At 36.1% G+C, this 27122-nt stretch overlaps 1 protein-coding gene across 2 annotated transcripts in view; it reads left to right on the top strand.

The window, feature by feature from the left end:
• The window catches only part of LOC116359664 (multiple C2 and transmembrane domain-containing protein 2), a 137086-nt gene that overhangs the window by 32769 nt on the left and 77195 nt on the right, over window positions 1-27122 (top strand). For both annotated transcript variants that reach the window (XM_031812893.1, XM_031812892.1), the window contains exon 2: window positions 13665-14322. In XM_031812893.1, the coding sequence (XP_031668753.1) occupies window positions 13744-14322 (579 nt within the window). In that variant the 5' untranslated portion in view covers window positions 13665-13743. The remainder of the gene's footprint in view (window positions 1-13664; window positions 14323-27122) is intronic.

The raw sequence follows: 27122 nt of genomic DNA, 5'->3' as shown, positions 1-27122 counted from the left end.
CTGGAGGACTCACTAAACAGAGAACATCCCTGGTCATCCCTACTGCCTCTGATCTGGAGGACTCACTAAACAGAGAACATCCCTGGTCATCCCTACTGCCTCTGATCTGGAGGACTCACTAAACAGAGAACATCCCTGGTCATCCCTACTGCCTCTGATCTGGAGGACTCACTAAACAGAGAACATCCCTGGTCATCCCTACTGCCTCTGATCTGGAGGACTCACTAAACAGAGAACATCCCTGGTCATCCCTACTGCCTCTGATCTGGAGGACTCACTAAACAGAGAACATCCCTGGTCATCCCTACTGCCTCTGATCTGGTGGACTCACTAAACAGAGAACATCCCTGGTCATCCCTACTGCCTCTGATCGGGCAGACTCACTAAACAGAGAACATCCCTGGTCATCCCTACTGCCTCTGATCGGGCAGACTCACTAAACAGAGGACATCCCTGGTCATCCCTACTGCCTCTGATCTGGAGGGCACACTAAACAGAGAACATCCCTGGTCATCCCTACTGCCTCTGATCGGGCAGACTCACTAAACAGAGGACATCCCTGGTCTTCCCTACTGCCTCTGATCTGGTGGACACACTTATCAAGAGAACATCCCTGGTCATCCCTACTGCCTCTTATCTGGAGGACTCACTAAACAGAGAACATCCCTGGTCATCCCTACTGCCTCTGATCTGGAGGACTCACTAAACAGAGAACATCCCTGGTCATCCCTACTGCCTCTGACTCACTAAACAGAGAACATCCCTGGTCATCCCTACTGCCTCTGGTCTGGAGGACTCACTAAACAGAGAACATCCCTGGTCATCCCTACTGCCTCTGATCGGGCAGACTCACTAAACAGAGAACATCCCTGGTCATCCCTACTGCCTCTGATCTGGAGGACTCACTAAACAGAGAACATCCCTGGTCATCCCTACTGCCTCTGATCTGGAGGACTCACTAACAGAGAACATCCCTGGTCATCCCTACTGCCTCTGATCTGGAGGACTCACTAAACAGAGAACATTCCTGGTCATCCCTACTGCCTCTGATCTGGAGGACTCACTAAACAGAGAACATCCCTGGTCATCCCTACTGCCTCTGATCTGGAGGACTCACTAAACAGAGAACATCCCTGGTCATCCCTACTGCCTCTGATCTGGAGGACTCACTAAACAGAGAACATCCCTGGTCATCCCTACTGCCTCTGATCTGGAGGACTCACTAACAGAGAACATCCCTGGTCATCCCTACTGCCTCTGATCTGGAGGACTCACTAAACAGAGAACATCCCTGGTCATCCCTACTGCCTCTGATCTGGAGGACTCACTAAACAGAGAACATCCCTGGTCATCCCTACTGCCTCTGATCTGGTGGACTCACTAAACAGAGAACATCCCTGGTCATCCCTACTGCCTCTGATCGGGCAGACTCACTAAACAGAGAACATCCCTGGTCATCCCTACTGCCTCTGATCGGGCAGACTCACTAAACAGAGGACATCCCTGGTCATCCCTACTGCCTCTGATCTGGAGGGCACACTAAACAGAGAACATCCCTGGTCATCCCTACTGCCTCTGATCGGGCAGACTCACTAAACAGAGGACATCCCTGGTCTTCCCTACTGCCTCTGATCTGGTGGACTCACTAAACAGAGAACATCCCTGGTCATCCCTACTGCCTCTGATCTGGAGGACTCACTAAACAGAGAACATCCCTGGTCATCCCTACTGCCTCTGATCTGGTGGACTCACTAAACAGAGAACATCCCTGGTCATCCCTACTGCCTCTGATCGGGCAGACTCACTAAACAGAGAACATCCCTGGTCATCCCTACTGCCTCTGATCTGGAGGACTCACTAAACAGAGAACATCCCTGGTCATCCCTACTGCCTCTGATCTGGAGGACTCACTAAACAGAGAACATCCCTGGTCATCCCTACTGCCTCTGATCTGGTGGACTCACTAAACAGAGAACATCCCTGGTCATCCCTACTGCCTCTGATCTGGAGGACTCACTAAACAGAGAACATCCCTGGTCATCCCTACTGCCTCTGATCTGGAGGGCACACTAAACAGAGAACATCCCTGGTCATCCCTACTGCCTCTGATCTGGCGGACTCACTAAACAGAGAACATCCCTGGTCATCCCTACTGCCTCTGATCTGGAGGACTCACTAAACAGAGAACATGCCTGGTCATCCCTACTGCCTCTGATCTGGAGGACTCACTAAACAGAGAACATCCCTGGTCATCCCTACTGCCTCTGATCTGGAGGACTCACTAAACAAAGAACATCCCTGGTCATCCCTACTGCCTCTGATCTGGAGGACTCACTAATCAGAGAACATGCCTTGTTTGTAAATTATGTCTGAGTGTTGGAGCCCCTGCTGTCCTTCAACAAAAAACGAGAACATTGTCCCATCTGGTTTGCGTAATATATGGAATTTGAAGTTATTTTTTACCTATGATAGGTATATCTCACTGGTCACCATAGCAGCATAGGTCATCCCCAATGCCAACACCTCCTTTGGCCGTATCTCCCTCACTAACTCTAAGCACCAGCTGTCAGATCAGCTCACAGATCACTGCAGCTGTACACAGCCCATCTGTAAATAGCCCATCCAACTATCTCATCCCCATATTGTTTTTATTTACTTTTCTGCTATTTTGAACACTAGTATTTCAGCTTGCACATCATCATCTGCTCATCTATCACTCCAGTGTTAATTTGCTAAATTGTAATTACTTCTCTACTATGGCCTATTTATTGCCTCACCTCCTCACGCCATTTGCACACACTGTATTTAAACTTTTTGTATTGTGTTATTGACTGTACGTTTGTTTATGTGTAACTCTGTGTTGTTGTATGTGTCACACTGCTTTGCTTTATCTTGGCCAGGTCGCGGTTGTAAATGAGAACTTGTTCTCAACTGGCCTACCTGTTTTTTTATGATACTAAAGTACATTTTATTATTCCATTTACTTTTGATACTTAAGTATATATAAAACCAAATACTTTTAGACCTTTACTCAAGTAGTATTTTACTGGGTGACTAACTTTTACTTGAGTCATTTTCTATAAAGGTATCTTTACAATTGAGAACTTTTTCCACCACTGATGAAATTGTCATGTTTGTCCGATGAGAAGTGGAGTTGGTAATAACAGACACAGATCTGGGACCAGGCTAGCCAAAGGATAAACACTTCACATTAAGTTGCCCTTTTGTCAAACTAGAACTCTAGCTGTTTGTTTATCAGAAGACGGATAAGGTTCATGAAACAATGGTTCCATTTTAATGGAAGGCCTGAAGTGTTAGACATTTCTATATTGATACATGGCAAATATTTAACAAGCTTCTGGGCTGTGACAAAGGTAGCATGAATGTTGAGATGACACACAAAGGAGATCTAGCAGAATGTAACACTAACAACAGCAGTATGAATGTTGAGATTACACACAAAGGAGATCTAGCAGAATGTAACACTAACAACAGCAGTATGAATGTTGAGATTACACACAAAGGAGATCTAGCAGAATGTAACACTAACAACAGCAGTATGAATGTTGAGATTACACACAAAGGAGATCTAGCAGAATGTAACACTAACAACAGCAGTATGAATGTTGAGATTACACACAAAGGAGATCTAGCAGAATGTAACACTAACAACAGTATGAATGTTGAGATTACACACAAAGGAGATCTAGCAGAATGTAACACTAACAACAGCAGTATGAATGTTGAGATTACACACAAAGGAGATCTAGCAGAATGTAACACTAACAACAGCAGTATGAATGTTGAGATTACACACAAAGGAGATCTAGCAGAATGTAACACTAACAACAGTATGAATGTTGAGATTACACACAAAGGAGATCTAGCAGAATGTAACACTAACAACAGCAGTATGAATGTTGAGATTACACACAAAGGAGATCTAGCAGAATGTAACACTAACAACAGCAGTATGAATGTTGAGATTACACACAAAGGAGATCTAGCAGAATGTAACACTAACAACAGTATGAATGTTGAGATTACACACAAAGGAGATCTAGCAGAATGTAACACTAACAACAGCAGTATGAATGCTCCTGCACTGTATAATTCATTGTGTTCTCAGTGTATATAGGAATACTGGTGAAATGGAACGAAGACCCTTAGTTCAGGCTAAACCCAAATTACACTCTATTCACTATGTAGTGCACTATGGGCTCTGGTCAAAAGTAGTGCACTATACAGGGAATAGGGTTCCATTTGGGAGCAGTCTAGGTGTTCCACTGTCCACAAGGACACAGCAGATTACTCAGGGCCGGGGCTGGGGCCAGGCCCAGCCATGTAGACACAGGAGGTGTGTCACTTCGTCAGCCAGTTGTTATCATAAACTTGATCTAGATTCAAATGTTCTTGGACTCAATATTTGGGAATGGATTGTGTACTTATATGTATTTAAGCATTTCAAATATGAGGAATCTCGTTATTTTATTTACAAAAAAAGTGGAAATGTTTTTTTGTCCATAAAACAGTATATTGTTTCTATGATGGAAGCTCTAGTCTCTGCTCAGTGTTTTCTGATTGGATGAATTGAGTTGTTTTATATTTGTTAGAGTTCAATCAGAAGATGTTCTTCTGATTTAAAAACAGTCGGCCTATCCTGTTTCTCTGATCCGTAGAAGCTCTTTGTGGCAGGATCTAGCTCTGCTCTAGTCTCTCTGGTGTTGAGATGTCATCATGTCAGTGCATGTCAACATTCATCATCTGGGATTGCTGCCAATCACATAAATCCTCCTCAGTTTAATTCTCAGTACATTTCCATATGAATGTTGCTGCTGACTGCTTGACTAATAGTCCTTAGGCTATTCATAACATATTAACACAACACATTAACACATTCATAACACATTAACACATTCATAACACATTCACAACATATAAACACATTAACATATTAACACATTCACAACATATAAACACATCAACATATTAACACATTAACATATTAACACATTCACAACATATAAACACATCAACATATTAACACATTAACATATAAACACATTAACACATTAACACATTCATAACACATTCACACATTCATAACACATTAACACATCCATAACACATTAACACATCCATAACATATTAACAAATCCAATAACACAATAACACATTCATAACATATTAACACATTCATAACACATTAACACATCCATAACACATTAACACATTCATAACACATTAACACATTCATAACATATTAACACATTCATAACACATTCATAACACATTAACACATTCATAACACATTAACACATTCATAACACATTAACACATTCATAACACATTCACACATTCATAACACATTAACACATTCATAACACATTAACACATCCATAACACATTAACACATTCATAACATATTAACACATTCATAACACATTCACACATTCATAACACATTAACACATCCATAACACATTAACACATCCATAACATATTAACAAATCCAATAACACATTAACACATTAACACATTCATAACATATTAACACATTCATAACACATTAACACATCCATAACACATTAACACATTCATAACACATTAACACATTCATAACATATTAACACATCCATAACACATTAACACATTCATAACACATTAACACATCCATAACACATTAACACATCCATAACACATTAACACATCCATAACACATTAACACATCCATAACACATTAACACATTCATAACACATCCATAACACATTAACACATCCATAACACATTAACACATTCATAACACATTAACACATTCATACCACATTAACACATTCATAACACATTAACACATTAACACATTCATACCACATTAACACATTCATAAACACATTCATAACACATTCTAACACATTAAACACATTCATAACACATCCATAACACATTCATAACACATTAACACATTCATAACACATTAACACATCCATAACACATTAACACATTCATAACACATTAACACATTCATAACACATTCATAACACATTAATCACATCCATAACACATTAACACATCCATAACATAATTAACACATTCATAACACATTAACACATCATAACACATTAACACATTCTAACACATTAACACATTCATAACACATTAACACATTCATAACACATTAACACATTCATAACACATTAACACATTCATAACACATCCATAACACATTAACACATCCATAACATATTAACACATCCATAACATATTAACACATCCATAACACATTAACACATCCATAACATATTAACAAATCCAATACACTTACACATTACCATTCATAACATATTAAACATTCATAACACATTCATTAACACATTCATAACACTTCATACACATTAACACATTCATAACACATTCATAACATATTAACACATTCATAACACAACACATCCATAACACATTCATAACATATTAACACATTAACACATTCATAACACATTCATAACATATTAACACATTAACACATTCATAACACATTAACACATTCATAACACATTAACACATTCATAACACATTAACACATCCATAACACATTAACACATTCATAACACATTAAACACATTCATAACACATTAACACATGCATAACACATTAACACATTCATAACATATTAACACATCCATAACACATTAACACATTCATAACACATTAACACATTCATAACATATTAACACATTCATAACACATTAACACATTCATAACACATTAACACATCCATAACACATTAACACATTCATAACACATTAACACATTCATAACACATTAACACATTAACACATCATAACACATTAACACCATTAAACTACATTCATAACACATTAACACATTAAACATCATACACATTCATAACACATTAACACATTCATAACACATTCATAACACATTAACACATCCATAACACATTAACACATTCATAACACATTAACACATTCATAACACATTCATAACATATTAACACATTCATAACACATTAACACATTCATAACACATTAACACATTAACACATTCATAACACATTAACACATTAACACATCCATAACACATTCATAACACATTAACACATTCATAACACATTAACACATTCATAACACATCCATAACACATTAACACATTCATAACACATTAACACATTCATAACACATTCATAACATATAACACATTCATAACACATTAACACATTCATAACACATTAACACATTCATAACACATTAACACATTCATAACACATTAACACATTCATAACACATTCATAACATATTAACACATTCATAACACATTAACACATTCATAACACATTAACACATTCATAACACATTCATAACATATTAACACATTCATAACACATTAACACATTCATAACACATTAACACATTCATAACACATTAACACATTCATAACACATTCATAACACATTAACACATTCATAACACATTAACACATCCATAACACATTAACACATTCATAACACATTAACACATTCATAACACATTAACACATTCATAACACATTCATAACATATTAACACATTAACACATCATAACACATTAACACATTCATAACACATTAACACATCCATAACATATTAACACATCCATAACATATTAACACATCCATAACACTTTAACACATTCATAACATATTAACACATCCATAACACGTTAACACATTCATAACACATTAACACATTCATAACACATTAACACATTCATAACACATTCATAACACATTAACACATCCATAACATATTAACACATTCATAACACATTAACACATTCATAACACATTAACACATTCATAACACATTAACACATCCATAACACATTAACACATTCATAACATATTAACACATCCATAACACATTAACACATTCATAACACATTAACACATTCATAACACATTAACACATCCATAACACATTAACACATCCATAACATATTAACACATCCAATAACACATTAACACATTCATAACATATTAACACATCCATAACACGTTAACACATTCATAACACATTCATAACACATTAACACATCCATAACACATTAACACATTCATAACACATTCATAACACATTAACACATTCATAACATATTAACACATTCATAACACATTAACACATTCATAACACATTAACACATTCATAACACATTAACACATCCATAACACATTAACACATTCATAACATATTAACACATTAACACATTCATAACACATTAACACATTAACACATTCATAACACATTAACACATTCATAACACATTAACACATTCATAACACATTAACACATTCATAACACATTAACACATTCATAACACATTAACACATTCATAACACATTAACACATCCATAACACATTAACACATTCATAACACATTAACACATTCATAACACATTAACACATTCATAACACATTAACACATTCATAACACATTCATAACATATTAACACATTAACACATTCATAACACATTAACACATTCATAACACATTAACACATCCATAACATATTAACACATCCATAACATATTAACACATCCATAACACATTAACACATTCATAACATATTAACACATCCATAACACGTTAACACATTCATAACACATTAACACATTCATAACACATTAACACATTCATAACACATTCATAACACATTAACACATCCATAACATATTAACACATTCATAACACATTAACACATTCATAACACATTAACACATTCATAACACATTAACACATTCATAACACATTAACACATCCATAACACATTAACACATTCATAACATATTAACACATCCATAACACATTAACACATTCATAACACATTAACACATTCATAACACATTAACACATCCATAACACATTAACACATCCATAACATATTAACACATCCAATAACACATTAACACATTCATAACATATTAACACATTCATAACACATTCATAACACATTAACACATCCATAACACATTAACACATTCATAACATATTAACACATTAACACATTCATAACACATTAACACATTCATAACACATTAACACATTAACACATTCATAACATATTAACACATTCATAACACATTAACACATTCATAACACATTAACACATTCATAACACATTCATAACACATTCATAACACATTAACACATTCATAACACATTAACACATCCATAACACATTAACACATTCATACCACATTAACACATTCATCACACATTAACACATTCATAACACATTAACACATTCATACCACATTTATTAACACATTCATAGCACGTATTAGCATTTTTCCAACATAACATAGGTACAGCAGATCCCCTTATTGTATGGGACACTTTTAAATGTGCCTTTAGAGGCCATGCAATTAAATCCTGTATAGTTACCATTGGTGTAAAGTACTAAATAATGGCTGCTTCTCAAAGTTTTAAACTGTCAAGTGGAGTTAAACAAGGTTGTCCACTATCAGCATATCTATTTATTATGGCCATCGCAATGTTATCTATTAAAATTAGATCCCCAAAATAATATCAAGGGATTAGAAAATCAGGGCTGAAAAACAAAGGTGCCACTGTACTCTGATGATTCATGTTTTCATTTAAATCCACAGCCTCATAGAGGATCTAGATACTTTTTCTAACCTCTCTGGATTAAAACCAAAATATTACGTTTTGGATCACAAAAAATACAACTTTAACATTACTGTGTAGTTTACCAATACAATGGTCTGATGGTGATGTGGATATACCCGCTATACATATCCTGAAATAAATAAATGAACTGACTCCAATACATTTTAATAGAAAGTTAGCTAACATCGATAAGATCTGGCTGCCATGGAAAGGTAAATACCTGTCTATTTGTGGAAAAATGTGTCATATCCCAGTTTACCCTAATTAACTCTTTAGTCATATCCCAGTTTACCCTGCTTAACTCTTTAGTCATATCCCAGTTTACCCTAATTAACTCTTTAGTCATATCCCAGTTTACCCTAATTAACTCTTTAGTCATATCCCAGTTTACCCTAATTAACTCTTTAGTCATATCCCAGTTTACCCTGATTAACTCTTTAGTCATATCCCAGTTTACCCTGATTAACTCTTTAGTCATATCCCAGTTTACCCTAATTAACTCTTTAGTCATATCCCAGTTTACCCTAATTAACTCTTTAGTCATATCCCAGTTTACCCTAATTAACTCTTTAGTCATATCCCAGTTTACCCTAATTAACTCTTTAGTCATATCCCAATTTACCTATTTGCTTATGGTCTTGCCTACACCTAGCGAACAGTTTTTTTTAAATCCATTTTATTTGGAACATCAAGCCAGACACAATTTAACAGGCCTATTTATATAATGAATATGTATTCGAAGGGCAGAAATGGTTCAATATTAAAGCATTAGACCTAAAAGCTTCAGTCATACAGAAGTTATACTTAAATCCACGCTGGTTCTCTAGAAAATCAGAAAGAATGTCTCACCCTTTGTTCAAGAATGGCCTTTTTCCCTTTATTCAGATTACAACCTCTCACTTTCAGTTATTTAAAAAATAAATCATCTCCCAAATGTCGCTATTTTTAAAACAAGCCATTGAAAGTTGGTTGCAATTTCAATTTAATCAGAAAAGTCAACAAATAATACAGCAAATAATACTAATACGCTAATTGATTAAAAAGTTATCTTCATAAATGATATCATTAGGACTAGTGGACCTCTCTCATCTGCTCTACCCAAAATTACAACCAACTAATTGCAGCATTATGGCAAAAAATGGAAGAGGAAAGTGGAAGGGGGAAAATGTAATGAACTTGTCTTTCGACCCTGTATTAAAGACCAACACTGGTTAAAGGAAATTGTGATAAATAAAAAAGTTTAATTTAAGGACCGCCGTGCCATATGTAGCCTTTTATTGAACTAACCAGTTCTTATTCACAGTGACGGCCTACCGGGGAACAGTGGGTTTACTGTCTTGTTCAGGGGCAGAACAATGCTCTGACAACCAGGCTACCTGATAGCCCCATATAGATTGCAACATAGTTGGGAGGAGATTTTTGACGTACCGATTTCATGGCTCATGGTTTATGAACTGATACGCAAAACGATGCCTGATTCAAAACTTTGAAAATTCTTGCAACCAATAGAATGTTATTTATATGGGGGATACCACCTTCCCAGCTCTGCACATTTTTCTGCGAAGAGACAGAATCATTAGATCATTTGTTTTGGTAGTGTCCATATGTACAATTGAAGTCGGAAGTTTACATACACCTTAGCCAACTACAATTAAACTCAGTTTTTCACCATTCCTGACATTTAATCCTAGTAAAAACTCCCTGTTTTAGGTAAGTTAGGATCGGCAGTTTATTTTAAGAATGTGAAATGTCAGAATAGTTGAGAGAATTATTTATTTCAGCATTTCTTTCTTTCATCACATTCCCAGTGGGTCAGAAGTTTACATACACTCAATTAGTATTTGGTAGCATTGCCTTGAAATTGTTTAACTTGGGTCAAACATTTCGTGTAGCCTTCCACAAGCTTCCGACAATAAGTTGGGTGAATTGTGGCCGATTCCTCCTGACAGAGCTGGTGTAACTGAGTCAGGTTTGTAGGCCTTCTTGCTCGCACACGCTTTTTCAGTTCTGCCCATACATTTTCCATAGGATTGAGGTCAGAGCTTTGTGATGGCCACTCCAATACCTTGACTTTGTTGTCCTTAAGCCATTTTGCCACAACTTTGAAAGTATGCTTGGGGTCATTGTCCATATGGAAGACCCATTTGCGACCAAGCTTTAACTTCCTGACTGATGTCTTGAAATGTTGCTTCAATATATCCACATAATTTTCCTACCTCATGATGCCATCTATTTTTTGAAGTGCACCAGTCCCTCCTGCAGCAAAGCATGATGCTGCCAGCCCCGTGCTTCACGGTTGGGATGGTGTGCTTCGGCTTGCAAGCCTCCCCCTTTTTCCTCCAAACATAACGATGGTCATTATGGCCAAGCAGTTCTATTTTTGTTTCATCAGACCAGAGGACATTTCTCTAAAAAGTACCATCTTTGTCCCCATGTCTACAACTTGTAGAGGTCTACAATTTTTTTCTGAGGTCTCTGCTGATTTCTTTTGATTTTCCCATGATGTCAAGCAAAGAGGCACTGAGTTTGAAGGTCGGCCTTGAAATACATCCACAGGTACACCTCCAATTGAATCAAATGATGTCAATTAGCCTATCAGAAGCTTCTAAAGCCATGACATCATTTTCTGGAATTTTCCTGGCTGTTTTATAGGCACTGTCAACTTAGTGTATGTAAACTTCTGACCCACTGGAATTGTGATAGTGAATTATAAGTGAAATAATCTGTCTGTAAACAATTGTTGGAAAAATGACTTGTGTCATGTACAAAGTGGATGTCCTAACCGACTTGCCAAAACTATAGTTTGTTAACAAGAAATGTGTGGCGTGGTTGAAAAAGTAGTTTAATGACTCCAACCTAAGTGTATGTAAACTTCCGACTTTAACTGTAGCTTGTATTTGATCACAGGTCACAGGTCCAAATAGCACTACTGGGCGATCTGAAAAGTCAAATAATAATATTGATCAATAATAGCAGTATACAGCTGTGAAATCAGGCTAGATGTTAGCAGCATACAGCAGTGATATCAGGCTAGATGTTAGCAGCATACAGCAGTGATATCAGGCTAGATGTTAGCAGCATACAGCAGTGATATCAGACTAGATGTTAGCAGGTTAGCAGGATACAGCAGTGATATCAGACTAGATGTTAGCAGGTTAGCACCATACAGCAGTGATATAAATCTAGATGTTAGCAGGTTAGCAGGACACAGCAGTCATATCAGACTAGATGTTAGCAGGTTAGCAGCATACAGCAGTGATATCAGACTAGATGTTAGCAGGTTAGCACCATACAGCAGTGATATAAATCTAGATGTTAGCAGGTTAGCAGCATACAGCAGTGTTATCAGGCTAGATGTTAGCAGGTTAGCAGCATACAGCAGTGATATCAGGCTAGATGTTAGCAGGTTAGCAGCATACAGCAGTGATATCAGACTAGAGGTAGAGGTTAGCAGCATACAGCAGTGATATCAGGCTAGATGTTAGCAGGTTAGCAGGATACAGCAGTGATATCAGACTAGAGGTAGAGGTTAGCACCATAATAAGTTGAGCTCTTATCAACTGATTAATCTATTGTACTTTGTCTTTCTAGTTTGACTACTGTAATAGGGAACTATTGGGACTGCTGTCAGTGGTGGGATGATGACACACATATAGTTTACATGTGAAAGGATGGAAGAATATCCAGGGGCCAGATTGCTGTGATGTCACATGAACGACAGCCAATACAATCTATTAGGTTTAGTCTGCTGAACACCCTCATCTCATGGTGAATGCAGTCATAGAACTAGATCTAATGTAAAACATGACCTTGTATTTGATCTAATAATCAACTTCTTCTCTGCTCCTCAGTCTTAGTCGGTAGATAGTTTTCGTAGTTAGCTACTAACCAGTGAAAATGTGATTTTGGTAATGATGACCAACATACAGTTCACAGTTTGGTTTCAGTCTAATTGCGTCTTCCTGTCTCTCTATTTCACAGCTTTCAGTGATGGATGTTAAACCCTAGATAGACTTCAGAGCACTATCAACACCCTCTCCTCCTCTTCCTGCTCATCACCATGGACTCCCCTTCTAAGAAGTCCGGTGTGTTGTCCCACCTGCGGCATCGCGCCCAGCCCCTCCTCTCTACCCTCCGACGGGGCAGGAAGAACCCCAGTAAGACTGAGGTGTGTCCAGAACATGTCTTAAACCACAGGATGAGTTCCTCTGTCCCAGACATCACCCCCACCTCCTCCCTGGCCCAGCAGGACTACCAGACCTACAGCAGCCCCAACACTCCCACCATTAAGACTGTTGGAGACAGAAGGCAGGGAGGAGGTGCTAGCTCTCACACCGTTAACACGGCTGGGAGTGCTGGGAGCGACGCTGCTCTAAACCGACTGAGTGTCCCGGTGGACCAGGCTGACTGGACGTCCCAGGAGTCGGTGTGTAGTGAACCCAGTGCTGCTCCTTATGAGGAGGAGGACCTGTCAGAGGAGAACCATGCACTGAGAGCTGCTTCTGCTGGAGGGGGGTCAGGGACAGAGGACTTGGAGCTGCAGGACCACACGGGACACTGTAGTGAACACACTACCACTCCCATTGGCCTGCACAGCAGAGAGATCCCCTCAGTGGAGATATCAGAGGACATGACTCAGGTAAACAGAGTTTTACAGCTTACTATGGTGCATTATGGCTGGTGTTACTATGGTCTGATTTAATTCATTTGATTTGATATTTTCTCCTCGTGACCATTTCTTGATCTTAGTCAGTCTTGATTGCACATGGTTTTACTACTATACTATTAAACGGAGTCAGATAGTCGGGTTTATTAAATGGAGTCAGATAGTCAGGTTTATTAAATGGAGTCAGATAGTCGGGTTTATTAAATGGAGTCAGATAGTCTGGTTTATTAAATGGAGTCAGATAGTCAGGTTTATTAAATGGAGTCAGATAGTCAGGTTTATTAAATGGAGTCAGATAGTCAGGTTTATTAAATGGAGTCAGATAGTCAGGTTTATTAAATGGAGTCAGATAGTCAGGTTTATTAAATGGAGTCAGATAGTCAGGTTTATTAAATGGAGTCAGATAGTCAGGTTTATTAAATGGAGTCAGATAGTCAGGTTTATTAAATGGAGTCAGATAGTCTGGTTTATTAAATGGAGTCAGATAGTCAGGTTTATTAAATGGAGTCAGATAGTCAGGTTTATTAAATGGAGTCAGATAGTCAGGTTTATTAAATGGAGTCAGATAGTCAGGTTTATTAAATGGAGTCAGATAGTCAGGTTTATTAAATGGAGTCAGATAGTCAGGTTTATTAAATGGAGTCAGGTTTATTAAATGGAGTCAGGTTTATTAAATGGAGTCAGGTTTATTAAATGGAGTCAGGTTTATTAAATGGAGTCGGATAGTCAGGTTTATTAAATGGAGTCAGGTTTATTAAATGGAGTCGGATAGTCAGGTTTATTAAATGGAGTCAGATAGTCAGGTTTATTAAATGGAGTCAGATAGTCGGGTTTATTAAATGGAGTCAGATAGTCAGGTTTATTAAATGGAGTCAGATAGTCAGGTTTATTAAATGGAGTCAGGTTTATTAAATGGAGTCGGATAGTCAGGTTTATTAAATGGAGTCAGGTTTATTAAATGGAGTCAGATAGTCAGGTTTATTAAATGGAGTCAGGTTTATTAAATGGAGTCAGATAGTCAGGTTTATTAAATGGAGTCAGATAGTCAGGTTTATTAAATGGAGTCAGGTTTATTAAATGGAGTCAGATAGTCAGGTTTATTAAATGGAGTCAGATAGTCAGGTTTATTAAATGGAGTCAGGTTTATTAAATGGAGTCAGATAGTCAGGTTTATTAAATGGAGTCAGGTTTATTAAATGGAGTCAGATAGTCAGGTTTATTAAATGGAGTCAGATAGTCAGGTTTATTAAATGGAGTCAGGTTTATTAAATGGAGTCAGATAGTCAGGTTTATTAAATGGAGTCGGATAGTCAGGTTTATTAAATGGAGTCAGATAGTCAGGTTTATTAAATGGAGTCAGATAGTCAGGACACAGAGAGACTGGTACCCAGGTTACATGGTTCTGGTGTTCTGAAAGACACAAGGACACAGACAGGTCTGAGTAAAGTCATGAGGAAAAAAGACATGGTCAAAATGACTGTTAGACTCAAGGCGATGACATCCATTTAGGAGCCTTGAGTTTTTAAAAGCTAAACCACTGATGACCTCTGGGTCGGACCGAGCTATAAACAAACAGTCCAATCTATCCAAGCCCAGTAAAGATCTTCAAGGTTATCTTACACAGACAGCCTGATGTTTGTTTGGTTAAACCAGTGTTCAACAACACTAACCCAATATTTAAAGCAATAAATCATTAGTTAGTTCTGTACTGGGTGTGTTACAGTATGGTTAGAAACTACATCTGATGTGTATTGAACACTATAGTAGTAGTGGTAATCTGATGTGTATAGAACACTGTAGTAGTAGTAGTAGTAGTAGTAGTAGTAGTAGTAGTAGTAGTAGTAGTAGTAGTAGTAGTTGTAGTAGTAATCTGATGTGTATGGAACACTGTAGTAGTAGTGGTAATCTGATGTGTATAGAACACTGTAGTAGTAGTAGTAGTAGTAGTAGTAGTAGTAGTAGTAATCTGATGTGTATAGAACACTAGTAGTAGTAGTAGTAGTAGTAGTAGTAGTAATCTGATGTGTATAGAACACTAGTAGTAGTAGTAGTAGTAATCTGATGTGTATGGAACACTGTAGTAGTAGTGGTAATCTGATGTGTATAGAACACTGTAGTAGTAGTGGTAATCTGATGTGTATAGAACACTGTAGTAGTTGTAGTAGTAGTAGTAGTAGTAGTAGTAGTAGTAGTAGTAGTAGTAGTAGTAGTAGTAGTAGTAGTGGTAATCTGATGTGTATGGAACACTACAGTAGTAGTAGTAATCTGATGTGTATGGAACACTGTAGTAGTAATCTGATGTGTATGGAACTCTATAGTAGTAGTAGTGGTAATCTGATGTGTATGGAACACTATAGTAGTAGTAGTAATCTGATGTGTATGGAACACACTAGTAGTAGTAGTAGTAGTAGTAGTAGTAGTAGTAGTAGTAGTAGTAATCTGATGTGTATGGAACACTATAGTAGTAGTAGTAATATGATGTGTATGGAACACTATAGTAGTAGTAGTAGTAGTAGTAGTAGTAGTAGTAGTAGTAGTGGTAATCTGATGTGTATGGAACACTATAGTAGTAGTAGTAGTAGTAGTAGTAGTAATCTGATGTGTATAGAACACTATAGTAGTAGTAGTAGTAGTAGTAGTAGTAGTAGTAGTGGTAATCTGATGTGTATGGAACACTATAGTAGTAGTAGTAGTAGTAGTAGTAGTAGTAGTAGTGGTAATCTGATGTGTATGGAACACTATAGTAGTAGTAGTGGTAGTAGTGGTAGTAGTAGTAATCTGATGTGTATGGAACACTATAGTAGTAGTAGTATTAGTAATCTGTTGTGTATGGAACACTATAGTAGTAGTAGTATTAGTAATCTGTTGTGTATGGAACACTACAGTAGTAGTAGTAGTAGTAGTAGTAGTAATCTGATGTGTATGGAACACTACAGTAGTAGTAGTAGTAGTAGTAATCTGATGTGTATGGAACACTACAGTAGTAGTAGTAGTAGTAGTAATCTGATGTGTATAGAACACTATAGTAGTAGTAGTGGTAGTAGTAGTAATTTGATGTATATGGAACTCTATAGTAGTAGTAGTAGTAGTAGTAATCTGATGTGTATGGAACACTATAGTTGTAGTAGTAGTAGTAGTAATCTGATGTGTATGGAACACTATAGTAGTAGTAGTGGTAGTAGTAGTAATCTGATGTATATGGAACACTATAGTAGTAGTAGTAGTAGTAGTAATCTGATGTGTATGGAACACTATAGTAGTAGTAGTGGTAGTAGTAGTAGTAGTAGTGGTAATCTGATGTATATGGAACTCTATAGTAGTAGTAGTAGTACTAATCTGATGTGTATGGAACACTATAGTAGTAGTAGTATTAGTAATCTGTTGTGTATGGAACACTATAGTTGTAGTAGTAGTGGTAGTAGTAGTAGTAATCTGATGTGTATGGAAAACTATAGTAGTGGTAGTAGTAGTAGTAATCTGATGTGTATGGAACACTACAGTTGTAGTAGTAGTAGTAGGAGTAGTAGTAGTAGTAGTAGTAGTAGTAGTAATCTGATGTGTATGGAACACTGTAGTAGTAGTAGTAGTAGTAGTAGTGGTAATCTGATGTGTATGGAACTCTATAGTAGTAGTAGTAGTAGTAATCTGATGTGTATGGAACACTATAGTAGTAGTAGTAGTAATCTGATGTGTATGGAACACTGTAGTAGTAGTAGTAGTGATCTGATGTGTATGGAACACTATAGTAGTAGTAGTAGTAGTAATCTGATGTGTATGGAACACTATAGTTGTAGTAGTAGTAATCTGATGTGTATGGAACACTAGTAGTAGTAGTAGTAGTAATCTGATGTGTATGGAACACTATAGTAGTAGTTGTTGTAGTAATCTGATGTGTATGGAACACTATAGTAGTAGTAGTAGTAGTAGTAGTAGTAGTAGTAATCTGATGTGTATGGAACACTATAGTTGTAGTAGTAGTAGTAATCTGATGTGTATGGAACACTATAGTAGTAGTAGTAGTAGTAGTAGTAATCTAATGTGTATGGAACACTATAGTTGTAGTAGTAATCTGATGTGTATGGAACACTATAGTTGTAGTAGTAATCTGATGTGTATGGAACACTATAGTTGTAGTAGTAATCTGATGTGTATGGAACACTATAGTTGTAGTAGTAGTAATCTGATGTGTATGGAACACTATAGTTGTGGTAGTAGTAATCTGATGTGTATGGAACTCTTTAGTAGTAGTTGTAGTAGTAATCTGATGTGTATGGAACACTATAGTAGTAGTAGTATTAGTAGTAGTGGTAATCTGATGTGTATGGAACTCTATAGTAGTGGTAGTAGTAGTAATCTGATGTGTATGGAACTCTATAGTAGTAGTTGTAGTAGTAATCTGATGTGTATGGAACACTATAGTAGTAGTAGTGGTAATCTGATGTGTATGGAACTCTATAGTAGTGGTAGTAGTAGTAATCTGATGTGTATAGAACACTATAGTTGTAGTAATGGTAATCTGATGTGTATGGAACTCTATAGTAGTGGTAGTAGTAGTAATCTGATGTGTATGGAACTCTATAGTAGTAGTTGTAGTAGTAATCTGATGTGTATGGAACTCTATAGTAGTGGTAGTAGTAGTAATCTGATGTGTATGGAACACTATAGTAGTAGTAGTAGTAGTAGTAGTAATCTGATGTGTATGGAACACTATAGTAGTAGTAGTGGTAATCTGATGTGTATGGAACTCTATAGTAGTAGTAGTGGTAATCTGATGTGTATGGAACTCTATAGTAGTGGTAGTAGTAGTAATCTGATGTGTATGGAACTCTATAGTAGTAGTTGTAGTAGTAATCTGATGTGTATGGAACACTATAGTAGTAGTAGTGGTAATCTGATGTGTATGGAACTCTATAGTAGTGGTAGTAGTAGTAATCTGATGTGTATAGAACACTATAGTTGTAGTAATGGTAATCTGATGTGTATGGAACTCTATAGTAGTGGTAGTAGTAGTAATCTGATGTGTATGGAACTCTATAGTAGTAGTTGTAGTAGTAATCTGATGTGTATGGAACACTATAGTAGTAGTAGTAGTAGTAGTAATCTAATGTGTATGGAACACTATAGTAGTAGTAGTAGTAGTAGTAGTGGTAATCTGATGTGTATGGAACTCTATAGTAGTGGTAGTAGTAGTAATCTGATGTGTATGGAACTCTATAGTAGTAGTTGTAGTAGTAATCTGATGTGTATGGAACACTGTAGTAGTAGTAGTAGTAGTAGTAGTAGTAGTAACCTGATGTGTATGGAACACTATAGTAGTAGTAGTAGTAGTAGTAGTAGTAGTAGTAGTAATCTGATGTGTATGGAACACTATAGTAGTAGTAGTAGTAGTAGTAGTAGTAGTAGTAGTGGTAATCTGATGTGTATGGAACTCTATAGGATTAGTAGTGGTAATCTGATGTGTATGGAACTCTATAGTAGTAGTTGTAGTAGTAATCTGATGTGTATGGAACACTATAGTAGTAGTAGTAGTAGTAATCTGATGTGTATGGAACACTATAGTAGTAGTAGTGGTAATCTGATGTGTATGGAACTCTATAGTAGTAGTAGTGGTAATCTGATGTGTATGGAACACTATAGTAGTAGTAGTAATCTGATGTGTATGGAACACTGTAGTAGTAGTAGTAGTAGTAGTAGTAGTAGTAATCTGATGTGTATGGAACACTATAGTAGTAGTAGTAGTAGTAGTAGTAGTAATCTGATGTGTATGGAACACTATAGTAGTAGTAGTAGTAGTAGTAGTAGTAGTAGTAGTAGTAGTGGTAATCTGATGTGTATGGAACTCTATAGGATTAGTAGTGGTAATCTGATGTGTATGGAACTCTATAGTAGTAGTTGTAGTAGTAATCTGATGTGTATGGAACACTATAGTAGTAGTAGTAGTAGTAATCTGATGTGTATGGAACACTATAGTAGTAGTAGTGGTAATCTGATGTGTATGGAACTCTATAGTAGTAGTAGTGGTAATCTGATGTGTATGGAACACTATAGTAGTAGTAGTAATCTGATGTGTATGGAACACTATAGTAGTAGTAGTAGTAATCTGATGTGTATGGAACACTATAGTAGTAGTAGTGGTAATCTGATGTGTATGGAACACTATAGTTGTAGTAGTAATCTGATGTGTATGGAACACTATAGTAGTAGTAGTAGTAATCTGATGTGTATGGAACACTATAGTAGTAGTAGTGGTAATCTGATGTGTATGGAACACTATAGTAGTAGTAGTAGTAGTAGTAGTGGTAATCTGATGTGTATGGAACTCTATAGTAGTGGTAGTAGTAGTAATCTGATGTGTATAGAACACTATAGTTGTAGTAATGGTAATCTGATGTGTATGGAACTCTATAGTAGTGGTAGTAGTAGTAATCTGATGTGTATGGAACTCTATAGTAGTAGTTGTAGTAGTAATCTGATGTGTATGGAACACTATAGTAGTAGTAGTAGTAGTAGTAGTAGTAATCTAATGTGTATGGAACACTATAGTAGTAGTAGTAGTAGTAGTAGTGGTAATCTGATGTGTATGGAACTCTATAGTAGTGGTAGTAGTAGTAATCTGATGTGTATGGAACTCTATAGTAGTAGTTGTAGTAGTAATCTGATGTGTATGGAACACTGTAGTAGTAGTAGTAGTAGTAGTAGTAGTAGTAATCTGATGTGTATGGAACACTATAGTAGTAGTAGTAGTAGTAGTAGTAGTAGTAGTAGTAATCTGATGTGTATGGAACACTATAGTAGTAGTAGTAGTAGTAGTAGTAGTAGTAGTAGTGGTAATCTGATGTGTATGGAACTCTATAGGATTAGTAGTGGTAATCTGATGTGTATGGAACTCTATAGTAGTAGTTGTAGTAGTAATCTGATGTGTATGGAACACTATAGTAGTAGTAGTAGTAGTAATCTGATGTGTATGGAACACTATAGTAGTAGTAGTGGTAATCTGATGTGTATGGAACACTATAGTAGTAGTAGTAATCTGATGTGTATGGAACACTGTAGTAGTAGTAGTAGTAGTAGTAGTAGTAGTAATCTGATGTGTATGGAACACTGTAGTAGTAGTAGTAGTAGTAGTAGTAGTAGTAATCTGATGTGTATGGAACACTATAGTAGTAGTAGTAGTAGTAGTAGTAGTAGTAATCTGATGTGTATGGAACACTATAGTAGTAGTAGTAGTAGTAGTAGTAGTAGTAGTAGTAGTGGTAATCTGATGTGTATGGAACTCTATAGGATTAGTAGTGGTAATCTGATGTGTATGGAACTCTATAGTAGTAGTTGTAGTAGTAATCTGATGTGTATGGAACACTATAGTAGTAGTAGTAGTAGTAATCTGATGTGTATGGAACACTATAGTAGTAGTAGTGGTAATCTGATGTGTATGGAACTCTATAGTAGTAGTAGTGGTAATCTGATGTGTATGGAACACTATAGTAGTAGTAGTAATCTGATGTGTATGGAACACTATAGTAGTAGTAGTAGTAATCTGATGTGTATGGAACACTATAGTAGTAGTAGTGGTAATCTGATGTGTATGGAACACTATAGTTGTAGTAGTAATCTGATGTGTATGGAACACTATAGTAGTAGTAGTAGTAGTAATCTGATGTGTATGGAACACTATAGTAGTAGTAGTGGTAATCTGATGTGTATGGAACACTATAGTAGTAGTAGTAGTAGTAGTAGTGGTAATCTGATGTGTATGGAACACTATAGTAGTAGTAGTAGTAGTAGTAGTAGTAGTAATCTAATGTGTATGGAACACTATAGTAGTAGTAGTAGTAGTAGTAGTGGTAATCTGATGTGTATGGAACACTATAGTAGTAGTAGTAGTAATCGAATGTGTATGGACCACTATAGTAGTAGTAGTAGTGGTAATCTAATGTGTATGGAACACTATAGTAGTAGTAGTAGTAGTAATCTGATGTGTATGGAACTCTATAGTAGTAGTGGTAGTAGTAGTGGTAATCTGATGTGTATGGAACACTATAGTAGTAGTAGTAGTAGTAATCTAATGTGTATGGAACACTATAGTAGTAGTAGTGGTAATCTGATGTGTATGGAACACTATAGTAGTAGTAGTAGTAGTAATCTAATGTGTATGGAACACTATAGTAGTAGTTGTTGTAGTAATCTGATGTGTATGGAACACTATAGTAGTAGTAGTGGTAATCTGATGTGTATGGAACTCTATAGTAGTAGTAGTGGTAATCTGATGTGTATGGAACACTATAGTAGTAGTAGTAGTAATCTGATGTGTATGGAACACTATAGTAGTAGTAGTGGTAATCTGATGTGTATGGAACACTATAGTAGTAGTAGTAGTAGTAATCTGATGTGTATGGAACACTATAGTAGTAGTAGTAGTAATCTGATGTGTATGGAACACTATAGTAGTAGTAGTAGTAGTAATCTGATGTGTATGGAACACTATAGTAGTAGTAGTAGTAGTAATCTGATGTGTATGGAACACTATAGTAGTAGTAGTAGTAGTAATCTGATGTGTATGGAACACTATAGTAGTAGTAGTAGTAGTAATCTGATGTGTATGGAACACTATAGTAGTAGTAGTAGTAGTAATCTGATGTGTATGGAACACTATAGTAGTAGTAGTAGTAGTAGTAATCTGATGTGTATGGAACTCTATAGTAGTAGTTGTAGTAGTGGTAATCTGATGTGTATGGAACACTATAGTAGTAGTAGTGGTAATCTGATGTGTATGGAACTCTATAGTAGTAGTAGTAGTGGTAATCTGATGTGTATGGAACACTATAGTAGTAGTAGTAGTGGTAATCTGATGTGTATGGAACACTATAGTAGTAATCTGATATGTATGGAACACTATAGTAGTAGTAGTAATCTGATATGTATGGAACACTATAGTAGTAGTAGTAGTAGTAATCTGATGTGTATGGAACACTATAGTAGTGGTAGTAGTAATCTGATGTGTATGGAACACTATAGTAGTAGTAGTGGTAATCTGATGTGTATGGAACACTATAGTAGTAGTAGTGGTAATCTGATGTGTATGGAACACTATAGTAGTAGTAGTAGTAGTAATCTGATGTGTATGGAACTCTATAGTAGTAGTAGTAGTAATCTGATGTGTATGGAACACTATAGTAGTAGTAGTAGTAGTAGTAGTAGTAGTAATCTGATGTGTATGGAACACTATAGTAGTAGTAGTAGTAGTAATCTGATGTGTATGGAACTCTATAGTAGTAGTAGTGGTAATCTGATGTGTATGGAACACTATAGTAGTAGTAGTAATCTGATGTGTATGGAACACTATAGTAGTAGTAGTAGTAATCTGATGTGTATGGAACACTATAGTAGTAGTAGTGGTAATCTGATGTGTATGGAACACTATAGTTGTAGTAGTAATCTGATGTGTATGGAACACTATAGTAGTAGTTGTAGTAGTAATCTGATGTGTATGGAACACTATAGTAGTAGTAGTAGTAGTAATCTAATGTGTATGGAACACTATAGTAGTAGTAGTAGTAGTAGTAGTGGTAATCTGATGTGTATGGAACTCTATAGTAGTGGTAGTAGTAGTAATCTGATGTGTATGGAACTCTATAGTAGTAGTTGTAGTAGTAATCTGATGTGTATGGAACACTGTAGTAGTAGTAGTAGTAGTAGTAGTAGTAGTAATCTGATGTGTATGGAACACTATAGTAGTAGTAGTAGTAGTAGTAGTAGTAGTAGTAGTAGTAATCTGATGTGTATGGAACACTATAGTAGTAGTAGTAGTAGTAGTAGTAGTAGTAGTGGTAATCTGATGTGTATGGAACTCTATAGGATTAGTAGTGGTAATCTGATGTGTATGGAACTCTATAGTAGTAGTTGTAGTAGTAATCTGATGTGTATGGAACACTATAGTAGTAGTAGTAGTAGTAATCTGATGTGTATGGAACACTATAGTAGTAGTAGTGGTAATCTGATGTGTATGGAACTCTATAGTAGTAGTAGTGGTAATCTGATGTGTATGGAACACTATAGTAGTAGTAGTAATCTGATGTGTATGGAACACTGTAGTAGTAGTAGTAGTAGTAGTAGTAGTAGTAATCTGATGTGTATGGAACACTATAGTAGTAGTAGTAGTAGTAGTAGTAGTAGTAGTAGTAATCTGATGTGTATGGAACACTATAGTAGTAGTAGTAGTAGTAGTAGTAGTAGTAGTAGTAGTAGTAGTAGTGGTAATCTGATGTGTATGGAACTCTATAGGATTAGTAGTGGTAATCTGATGTGTATGGAACTCTATAGTAGTAGTTGTAGTAGTAATCTGATGTGTATGGAACACTATAGTAGTAGTAGTAGTAGTAATCTGATGTGTATGGAACACTATAGTAGTAGTAGTGGTAATCTGATGTGTATGGAACTCTATAGTAGTAGTAGTGGTAATCTGATGTGTATGGAACACTATAGTAGTAGTAGTAATCTGATGTGTATGGAACACTATAGTAGTAGTAGTAGTAATCTGATGTGTATGGAACACTATAGTAGTAGTAGTGGTAATCTGATGTGTATGGAACACTATAGTTGTAGTAGTAATCTGATGTGTATGGAACACTATAGTAGTAGTAGTAGTAGTAGTAGTGGTAATCTGATGTGTATGGAACACTATAGTAGTAGTAGTAGTAGTAGTAGTAGTAATCTAATGTGTATGGAACACTATAGTAGTAGTAGTAGTAGTAGTAGTGGTAATCTGATGTGTATGGAACACTATAGTAGTAGTAGTAGTAGTAGTAGTAGTAGTAATCGAATGTGTATGGAACACTATAGTAGTAGTAGTAGTGGTAATCTAATGTGTATGGAACACTATAGTAGTAGTAGTAGTAGTAATCTGATGTGTATGGAACTCTATAGTAGTAGTGGTAGTAGTAGTGGTAATCTGATGTGTATGGAACACTATAGTAGTAGTAGTAGTAGTAATCTAATGTGTATGGAACACTATAGTAGTAGTAGTGGTAATCTGATGTGTATGGAACACTATAGTAGTAGTAGTAGTAGTAATCGAATGTGTATGGAACACTATAGTAGTAGTTGTTGTAGTAATCTGATGTGTATGGAACACTATAGTAGTAGTAGTGGTAATCTGATGTGTATGGAACTCTATAGTAGTAGTAGTGGTAATCTGATGTGTATGGAACACTATAGTAGTAGTAGTAGTAATCTGATGTGTATGGAACACTATAGTAGTAGTAGTGGTAATCTGATGTGTATGGAACACTATAGTAGTAGTAGTAGTAGTAATCTGATGTGTATGGAACACTATAGTAGTAGTAGTAGTAATCTGATGTGTATGGAACACTATAGTAGTAGTAGTAGTAGTAATCTGATGTGTATGGAACACTATAGTAGTAGTAGTAGTAGTAATCTGATGTGTATGGAACACTATAGTAGTAGTAGTAGTAGTAATCTGATGTGTATGGAACACTATAGTAGTAGTAGTAGTAGTAATCTGATGTGTATGGAACACTATAGTAGTAGTAGTAGTAATCTGATGTGTATGGAACACTATAGTAGTAGTAGTAGTAGTAGTAATCTGATGTGTATGGAACTCTATAGTAGTAGTTGTAGTAGTGGTAATCTGATGTGTATGGAACACTATAGTAGTAGTAGTGGTAATCTGATGTGTATGGAACTCTATAGTAGTAGTAGTAGTGGTAATCTGATGTGTATGGAACACTATAGTAGTAGTAGTAGTGGTAATCTGATGTGTATGGAACACTATAGTAGTAGTAGTAGTAGTAATCTGATATGTATGGAACACTATAGTAGTAGTAGTAATCTGATATGTATGGAACACTATAGTAGTAGTAGTAGTAGTAATCTGATGTGTATGGAACACTATAGTAGTGGTAGTAGTAATCTGATGTGTATGGAACACTATAGTAGTAGTAGTGGTAATCTGATGTGTATGGAACACTATAGTAGTAGTAGTGGTAATCTGATGTGTATGGAACACTATAGTAGTAGTAGTAGTAGTAATCTGATGTGTATGGAACTCTATAGTAGTAGTAGTAGTAATCTGATGTGTATGGAACACTATAGTAGTAGTAGTAGTAGTAGTAGTAATCTGATGTGTATGGAACACTATAGTAGTAGTAGTAGTAGTAATCTGATGTGTATGGAACTCTATAGTAGTAGTAGTAGTAGTAATCTGATGTGTATGGAACTCTATAGTAGTAGTAGTGGTAATCTGATGTGTATGGAACACTATAGTAGTAGTAGTAGTAGTAATCTGATGTGTATGGAACTCTATAGTAGTAATAGTAGTAGTAATCTGATGTGTATGGAACACTATAGTAGTAGTAGTAGTAGTAGTAATCTGATGTGTATGGAACACTATAGTAGTAGTAGTAGTAGTAGTAATCTGATGTGTATGGAACACTATAGTAGTAGTAGTAGTAGTAGTAATCTGATGTGTATGGAACACTATAGTAGTAGTAGTAGTAGTAGTAGTAATCTGATGTGTATGGAACACTATAGTAGTAGTAGTAGTAATCTGATGTGTATGGAACACTAGTAGTAGTAGTAGTAGTAGTAGTAGTAGTAGTAGTAGTAATCTGATGTGTATGGAACTCTATAGTAGTAGTAGTAGTAGTAATCTGATGTGTATGGAACACTATAGTAGTAGTAGTAGTAGTAGTAGTAGTAGTAGTAGTAGTAGTAGTAATCTGATGTGTATGGAACACTATAGTAGTAGTAGTAGTAGT

This window comes from Oncorhynchus kisutch, unplaced genomic scaffold (genome assembly GCF_002021735.2).
Source record: "Oncorhynchus kisutch isolate 150728-3 unplaced genomic scaffold, Okis_V2 Okis03b-Okis08b_hom, whole genome shotgun sequence".
NCBI lineage: Eukaryota > Metazoa > Chordata > Actinopteri > Salmoniformes > Salmonidae > Oncorhynchus > Oncorhynchus kisutch.
The sequence above is the reverse complement of the archived record's forward strand: the minus strand, read 5'-3'. Positions and strand labels throughout refer to the sequence as shown.